At 44.8% G+C, this 9,572-nt stretch overlaps 1 protein-coding gene across 1 annotated transcript in view; it reads right to left on the reverse strand.

Moving 5' to 3' along the window:
* Positions 1–8,168, reverse strand: part of Dys (Dystrophin) — a 479,719-nt gene extending 471,551 nt beyond the window's left edge. Inside the window, exon 1 of the mRNA XM_071591999.1 lies at positions 7,380–8,168. Within this exon, the coding sequence (XP_071448100.1) occupies positions 7,380–7,398 (19 nt within the window). The 5' untranslated portion in view covers positions 7,399–8,168. The remainder of the gene's footprint in view (positions 1–7,379) is intronic.
* Between the last annotated feature and the right edge of the window lie 1,404 nt (positions 8,169–9,572).

Raw genomic sequence — 9,572 nt, forward strand, 5'->3', positions numbered from 1 at the left:
ACACTGCAATGAGAACATATTTGATGGCGCGGAGCGAACGAAAATTATAGCCAATCACACGATCCTTAATGAATACGTCAGAGCTTATTTCGGACTCGCATTAAGTTCTGGCCGTGCCGAGTCCGTCTCGATTCTCATTTGGGAGATAACAACTGTGAATATCCCATTAAAATAATGAAGATGGATATGTGTAATCATTTAATTTTTTGGTGGGAAGCAGAATTAGCAACGATGTAAGAAGCAAAGACGTAATTAGTTGAATGCTCATGGCAAACTGGACTTTCTACCAAAAGAGAAGTCAACTAACAGTCGGACACACAAGTCTGGAAATACGGAAGCGCTCGTTTGGAACACATATCTAGAGTATGCTCGTCATCTATGCTGGTGAAGCATGGAGAGCAGCAGAGAAGAGAAGACTGGACTCATTGGAAATATAATGCCATAGGTGAATACTAAACATCAAACAGTCAAAAAGAACACGTACTACCTGAAAGGTTAATAACGGCATGGAACTTTTGGGTTGACGAGTCGATCATCAAACCTGGTCTCGAATCCATAAATCTGGAGAGATGATTGATTGACGTAGAGTGAAATGGAGTCCTACTCTGTTGTGTGTTATGGTGTTCACTTATCCGCTCGCCGAGCCAAATGAGACACAAGGTGCAAAGTCTGGCTAGTAAGCGATCTTCTCCCTCGAAAATAACGGTTCGAATAGAGAAACAAGGCCCTGGACCAATTCCGAGAACACGGAGCACGTGATACGCACGCATGCCACTATGAGGCCTGATAGAAATTCATGCGCATTTTGTTTCCCTTCGTCTGTCGACACGTCCGTTCTTATGCTTTCTTAATACCGCCGAGAAACACAGCGAATTACATGTCTACGATTTATACTCTTAGATAGACAATAATTCATGAATAACGCTGACAAGAAGAATAATTTTAGCTCCGCATTACATTGGCAGGAGGGACCGCGACGAGAAGTTACGGGAACTTGACTCACGAACCGGCTGATATTACCGTGGAAGACTTTTCCTCTCCCAAAAGTCGTGACAACAGTAGACAACGGACGACATTTCGAACCTACCAAATTAATTTATACGAAAAACAAACAATCACCTATTAATCTCATTACTAATGGCAGGTGGTCTTAGTAGTAGTTTAATGTTGTATGTTTCCTACACGCCCTCATGGCGGCTAGCAGGGGAAGGTATTAGATGAAGGTAGGTGAAGGTGGGTGGATGTTAGGACAGACAAGCAAGCTTTAAATATTTAATTATGAATACATTTTATACCCTCGTAAAAGTAATGACAGATGAAAGTAAGATTTTTCATTGCACTTATTTTGGGGATTTAGCCCAGATTTGATAGTGATTGCAAGTTGTATGATAAAGAACGCTTACTTAAAGTTATCGGGACCAAAGTCAAGCCTTTCCCATTTTAATTTACTCAGGTAAGTCAATGAGTGTGGGGACCTATTATTCCCTTCGTGTCGCAAGTTAACACGGAGAGTTATGGACTTTCTTCATCCCAATTTCACCCTGTCAAACTCACTCCGATTTGATAAACATAACGATTTTTTTGAGTTTTAACTAAATCCTTTATTAACTCCAAAATAATTAATTCTTTTACCCATCGACGCCTCCTAACACTTGTGGTACATTCTAAATGCGCCCTAGCTAACGTGCAATAAAACTCCTTCGCTTTTTACCACAATTTACTTCTATAGCTGGTATAATGAAATAAAGTTTCTTTACGCAACAGATGTGTTCAATGATACATCCAATGTTGCTGTACCTTTTGAATTTCTTCTCATAATTAACTGAAAATTCTTAAGAATCTGGTAAGCGGTAACATAAAATTAACTGAGCTCAAATTATGTCAATTAGTTTAGTTGTGTGTTATAAGTACTTCGGTTTGAATATGTGATAACGTTTACATGCAATAAAAAGTCAAGTCAATGTTGTACGCAGTAAAGATGTAGGTATTGGGTGAATTTGGAAGTGAGTTTACTATTATACCGTAAATGAAATGCTAATGACCTGGGTACAGGGAGAATAGTAGAAAAGTTGGTTTCGGGTGAGTGAATCACTCTCGAGACCTTACTGTAAGTCACTTCCATGAGAAAAATGCCACTCTGTACGGACGGTCAATGTGTATATTAGCAGTCAGGGGCGAATCGGCTGTCGGTGGGCCGGAAGGAAAAAGGCGAGAGATTAGATACGGGGGATCCAGAAGTGTAATTTTCTGGTCGATTAACACATTTTCCCGATTTAGGGGAAAGAACGAAGAGAGGGAGGAATAGTCTCGGGTGGTTTTAATTTGGGGTCAATGTCGAGTTTCCCGAAGGATGAAAATAAAAGAAAGCTCCATGGAACCGTGGAACGTAAATGCTGTGGGTTTTGAAGATTACATTAGGTAGCTAGACGCCTCGTTCATCGAGCAGTTCCTTATCCCTCTCTCAGGCAGACCCGTATGCGTGAACACTCCAAGAAAATTTCTCCGAGTACGTACTCGACTTGCTCCGAGATACAACGTTGTCGTCTATTTTGAAGCACGCTAAACGATGCGGGTTGAGATGACTGTTTGACGATACGGAATCGCTTTGCACCTCATAGCGTGGAATGAGACCGGAATCAACACTATCATTCTACGCTATTCTTCTGGCCGCGTGATATTCTTCGTGAACCACGGGTCATCCATAGAATCAGAAAAAAAATGTGAAGAGTTCAGAGATTTTACGAGAGTCGTCGACGAATAATTTACCAACACGGGAGATTCCTAAACTCTCACTGTAATTCCCAATTACGTTAATTTTGTTCCCTGCTCTAAGCCAGCCATTTCAGCGGCACCTCCAGGTTTCAACACTGGGGGGGGGGGGGCATTTTGTATAATTGAGTGTTGTGCGAATATTTTATCAAACATTTTTTCTTTGCAACTAATGATGCATGAATGAATAATTTCCACGCCAATTTGCGATACATATTCACCCAGATTCTTCATAAATACACGGTGACACTGGAAAAAATCGATAAAAAAAGAAGAAAGCGGCTATTTAAAAGCGGATAGATTAATAATTTGCATGTCACTCGCTAGACTAGAACAGCTATCCATCATAAAGCGAGAGGTGGTGCTCCACGGTTTATTTTAAATCTTTCAACGACTGGCTCGACGAGCCCTGTGGGTAAGGGGAGGGGAAGAGATGTCCCCCCTCTCCCCAAAGGATGCGACTCTGTACCAGGCACTGACCTTTTTTCCTCAGGCAATTACGAACTCCGCGAAGGACTGAGATCATCGACCCTATCTACCCTCAGAGATTAGAATGGCTAACGTGGATTACACGACAATGAAAGGCGCGGGAGGAAGAAAAAAAAACGTTATTTTCTAGCGGAAGTTGAAAGTGTGAGAGTAGGTATCTCTGAAGTGTGCGCGAAGTCGAGAGAAGACCCGCTGAATTTTTCAAAGATCAAACACGAGTGAAGAAAGAGTGCGTCTTGGGTCATCCACCAAAGGAGCCGGGGAGGAGATTTCTCTCCGCCACGCGGGCCTTGGCAACGTTTCCTCACGTTTCATAATTTTCCACCAGCTTGTGCGTATGATAAAAGCCCGACCGACTCGGTCAGATCTCGCCGTCCCGTGCGAATTCACACGAATCCTTGATTTGTAAATATCCAAGGGAAACAGCTCACTCGCAACGGCAAAAACACTACCGTTTAACTCTTCGCCGATGCCATCAGGAGGGGATGGGGTGGGAAAACCCTATCGGGCGAATAGGGCCACTTTCGAGTAGAACCACGTAAAAAATCTCCTTCGCCTCCGGACTCTGGAGAAGACAGATAACGAACTCTTAAAACAGGGACGCGTTATGTTTTTGTGTCACTCCCTGGCAACTTACCAGTTTGTCGCTCTCAAGTGAATCACCTTTTAAAACATGTTTCTAAAATGGTGCTTAAAGTAATAACGGTTTTTTATAGAACCAAACACAGCTGGGAGGACGCGAAAACCGTCAACACGTAAAAGTCACTCTATTTTAATTATAAAGCGCAGTGTCAAGGGGATTTATCGCCACGCCCTGAGGAAGCGGGTCTCGCGTCGCATGAGTCGGATCTCAAAGGAACCGAGCGGCCGTAATTTCGGTACGGCAGTCATCTACTCTCCGGACTACCCCACCCCACTCCTCGGTAAACATTTGATTTTTAAACGTTCATTGAACTCAGCAGTCGAGAATCTTCGCGAAAGTCCCGCACAAGGGCACTTATTCACTGCTCGAGGGGGACGACTCAAAATATTTCATCTGCGGTTGAATCGTTTCCAACGGCGGAAAACCACGCACTTGCCCTTTGGTTCGGACCGTAACGCGTTTTATTGATTAGCTCACTAAAGTTCCTGTCTACAATAGAGAAAATTATGACTTAAATCTCAGTATTTCAGTTTCTCCTTCTGCCATGATCAATTGGAAACATATGTGTCTATTCACATTTCAATAATAAAAATTAAATTGTAAAATAGTGAGAAATGAAAAAAACTAGTAATATTCTATGAAGAGATTGAAATGGCACCCAGGTATTTTGATGCATTACCATCGAAACCGGTGAGGTTCTTCCTATTAATTAGTGTGGAATATTATTAAGCACTTTTCATATCTAACGTATCGCGCGAATCCATAAAATTAATATCAATTTCAATGTAAGTAAGCGAGCTTACGCTAAGCGAGAGTTGAGTGGCTCGACCACTTTTAACTAAATGGTTCCATCCAAATTCAGAATTGTATGTCAATAACCGTCGTAACATGAATTTCCAAGAATAGGCAATCGGTAACCGAACAGTGATTGCTACGAGAATTGATCGGGCTTCGATTCACGAATACATTTTACCCCTCCGATCATCCGCAGTCTCCTCCCTCCGTCCGTCATCCCCCCTCTCTCTCGAAGCCTCCAAAATTTACTCGGGCTCGAGAACGAGATATATTATTACCCACTGAGGCGAAAAACCAAAGGGACCAAATCTCAGAGGAAATGAAGACCGGATCCTCGAAGCGAAGCGGATTGGGTGCGTTCAAAATTTATTTTAATTTCCTCCATCGGCGCAGGACAGTGGTGTTCTCTAAAAATTAATCCAAGAATTGGGGCTAAGTCTCTCAATCTCTCCTTTGAGAAACCTCGCGGGCCTCCAGGCCACAAATCGCCATCGACACCCGGTACGATATCGGGCGCCCGTCCAACGCAAACTTTTATTTCCCGGTGAGTCACTTGATAGGCAGCCGACTAACAATTGAGATGCTAGATGTGCCCGTGAGAGCTCCAAACTCCCATGGAACAATAAATCCTCACTAAAACTGAAATCTCTAAGTAGCCGCTCTCGCTGCCAATGCGGCCCACGCCAAGGGGAGAGTTGCCCATCTGACCACCCCTGAACCAAGTCCAAGAAAGACATTTTTCCTCTTTTTTTTGGTAGGAAAATAGAAACTATGCGGTTGGCTCCGAGGAGAAGGGGGCTAGGGAGGTTTACGGAGGAAAATCAGGTCCGTTATGGGTCACGTACTCACGGGGGATCGACCCCCGCGCACTAGTGCCCTAAGGAAAGCAAATATAGAAGTCTCAGGCAACGAATGAAAATTGTATGATATTTCAACTGGCAATTCCCCAAGGAACGTCCGTGTGACCTCCAGAAATGATGTCGCCTAGGCAAGAGAAGAACACAATTGCGAATATTTAAGAAAAATACGATTTGCATGAAAGATATACAATATATACTTGTAAAGTCCCATTAACAATCGTCTCCTTATAGAGAAGCACCTTGTCGATTTAAGTTTGACGGAAATATTGTCTTTAGCCTCTAGACCCAATATCGGGGTCATGAAGTTAGGTAATCCATCTGAAGGGAGGCTCATAGTGACCTTCGAATTAATCTTTCCCCGACCAATTCCTTCATTACACCACGCAATGAACTGTCCCAAATACTGTTCCTCATAATGAATAACGTCGAAATAAAACTTAATTATTCCACACATAAAATAAACTAAGAATAGGCAAAGTTCTCCAGCACGGAACAATTCCACAAAGTTGCGTCTGCAACGATTACTTATACTGTTTCACATAATTCATCCTCATTTTGCAATTTATTCCCTTCTATGGTCTCTTCCATTACAGTCTATAGTAAACTATCTCGCATCAGAATGAGTCCAGAATTTACCCTTTATCTTTCGTGCCGTCCCCTGGTTCCTTTCTTTATTCCCTCTGAGAAGGAATTCATTAGTCCCCAATTAACCAATTTAATTTCATAATCATACGGTGGATTTGCTCTTACATCGTCTCTCCAATCCTACCCTCTGTTATTGCTACTGCCCAGGGTTGTCTCTCAAACATAGAATAAAGATCTTCATGAATGTATAAGTTTTTATTAACCTCTTTCTGATATCAAGTGGCGGTAGGATTAGTAGTTTTTTCACTGAAAAGATTCTTTGGTTGGCTATTCTGCTCACTGTCGCATTCTTCCTTCCTCCATCGCTAACGCTCCTTATGCCAAAACAGCAAAATTCTCGGAGTTGTTCAAGCCTGTCCTTCCAAACTAGCTGCCATGTTTCGGCTATGGGGGATTATTCTCGATTTAAATGTGCTTAGTTTGATGTCGTATTTCGATGTCTCATTTAATTCCCGTCTCCATATAGGAACATCGTCATCATAGTGTGTTTTCTTTTTCTAAAAGACTTATTTTTTCCCCTTCATCGTCGTCTGCAAACCGCAGCATATTTATTACTCCATTCATGCGTGGGTACGTCGCCTTTTATATTTCCCTTTATCTCGTTCACTGGCACCTCGAGGTATACATTAAAGATCAAGGCTATTAGTCAGCATCAGAGCCCTACTCCTTTATCTCATGTTCTTCTTACTTTCAGCATATTTGATCGCTGCCGTCTGCTCTTTACACAGGGCGTATATCAATCCTCTGCCGTCGCAGTTCATTACAGTTGCCCTCGTGATATGCACGTGCATTATGTTTTGACTCGCCTAAAGCTTTATTCTGATCCACGGAAGCAATAAAGTAGTGGTTGATTCCTATCCATTCCCTCCTAAACGATAACTCGGGAGGGCGAGAATAGCTTCTCTTTCTCCTCGTCCTCTCTTTGCAGGAGTTTCACAATTCACGAAATAATTAGGCACGCACATTCTCTCCCCGGAGACGTCGCAAAGCTTTTGGAGTGACGTAACGCCCTCGCACATAACAAACGGCGTAAACCGCACACGCGGCGACAAAAGAAAAGATGAATAACGAAGCATGAAAGAAAGCGCTACTACATCTATGAAAACATTTTTACCAAAAAAGCATTATGTGGCATCGTGCATCAACCACGTTAGCGTGCGTGCACTCAGTATACTCACAAATGTCGTCATCCATCATGGAAAATCGTGCGGAGAATTCGCGGGCGAAGTGGGTAAACCGTAGGATGAGAGAGGTGAGTTGGGGGATAAAACCGAATCCTCCTGGTCGCCGAACGAATAAAAAAATCAAAAACAAAGAATGAACTCAATCCCCCGTGCGTTCAGAGACGGCGGCGGCGGTGCTTCTCAGCGGCACTTCTCATCGGCGACCACGTCATCGGCCTCTGGACGGAGCGTGAGGGGGGCGTGGCCCCTGGTGCGACCGGGACCCGACCGTCGGTGCATCTTCCGGCACCATCGGGAGAGGGGGGAGGGAGCGGTCGCCGTAGAGACGCGAGGTAGACGCCCGGGGGAGGGGTAATTTGGGGATGAGGTTGGGGGGGAGGGACACCCGAGGCGCCGAGTCCGTCGGAAAACGTCCGATTTACAGCGTTCGTCCGGAAATCCGTGGAGCGGGGCAGACCCGCGAGAGTTCGCGCGCTTCCGGAATCGGCTTCACCGCCGACTTATCCGTTCGCGAAAAACGCGAGTCAACCGACTGATCGTCCGACGTATGGTCTCCACTCCTCACACACAGGCTCACACACACACGTGCACACGCACTGCCGATAGTTCTCCGCACGAGCGCGGGACCGCGACCGACCGGGCGGGATCAAAACATTCTCCGGAGGAGAGACAGATAAATAGAGGGAGGGTAGATGATGACAAAAATAAAAAAAGCGAGAGAAGACGGGGAGGAGGAGGTCCACGCGATTCGCGAGGCGGCCGTCTTCTGAACGGCACGCGCTCAGTCACACGGCCGAAGGCGTCGGAGTGAGCGCCCGAATTCTCCCGATCGGCGGCGTCCGCGAGTGGCCGAGCGGTTACGTCGCCGCGGCAGCGGGAGGTGAATGCGACGCAGAAGGAAGGAGCGGACGATAGAGGGTGGGGAAGAGAGACACGATCGTGTTGCGCGGGGGAGCAGAAGTGATGTATGGGTGGAGGGGGTGGAGGCGAGAGGGGGACGGCGTGGAGAAGGGATCGGTGTAGTACGGGAGGAGACGAGAGGAGCAGCAGCGTGACAGCGACACAGACGGTGAACAAACACAAGGGAGGATGGAGAGGGAGGAGGAGGACGCGAATAGTGTCTCGCTAGAGCCACGGGAAAGGAACACGGTTAAGAGCGTGGAGAGAGCTCCCGTCGTTGGCAGCGAACTGGGGAAATATGGCCGCGCCCACGTCTATAAAAGAGAGGAGGGAGGCGAGAGAGACTGAGGACGGAGGAAGGAAGGCGGAGATGGGGCGACGGAGAGGAGGCCGGGGAGGAGAAAGTGAAAGGGAGAGGAAGGAAGTGTGTCGGGAGGGAACACGAATCGGACGTTTGCCCTGCGGGCCGAGGGGAAGGGGGCCTGCTCGAGAATTTGAATATTGCCGAGGGTGATGTGAAGTGAACGGAGTTACATTTCATATCGCACAGCGAATTCACAGAATCAAGGATTTACGATTTTATATTTCTATGGTGAGTTAGTTTGCAACCCCCTTAAGTTTTGTCTCGAAACATGTTCCTCGACAATACTGAGGTTGTGACTACACACCCTCAAAAATTCCCAATTCTTGCGCCCACGACGACTTCATCGGGCCCATGACGTCAAGATTTCATCACTGTCGGGACGATTTCGTGTCCTTTACTAATTCCGAAATCCCACTCGAAGACATCGATCTAAGATATTGAGTGAATTTAAACGACCTAGGTAAATGCCTGCCACTTCCATTTTCAATATTAAAACTGATGAAAACAACCATAAACATAGTAATCAACCCGAAGGTCGGTTTAGTTGGTGTACGTAGTTCACCCAATATTAAACCCAACGGTGTGTGAAATACACACATCAGGGAAGGGGGACCAGATCCCCTAAACCGCCTTTGGTTTTCCAGGAAGTTATATACCCGGGAAATATCCAGTATAAAAACTATATATATATATATATATATATATATATATATATATATATATATATATATATATATATATATATATATGTATAAAACTGTCGTAATATTACAAATGACAAATTCATATCACTATCCTATGTTTTTATGTATTCTATGGCGGCTGGCTAACGTAATATGGTATTGGCATAACGATACGGACCGGGCGCTAATCTACATATGATGGGTTAAAATATCGTTTATTGAATGAAATCGCCAGTATTC

The sequence above is a fragment of the Hetaerina americana genome, unplaced genomic scaffold (genome assembly GCF_022747635.1).
Source record: "Hetaerina americana unplaced genomic scaffold, ioHetAmer1.1.p SCAF_1, whole genome shotgun sequence".
Lineage (NCBI taxonomy): Eukaryota > Metazoa > Arthropoda > Insecta > Odonata > Calopterygidae > Hetaerina > Hetaerina americana.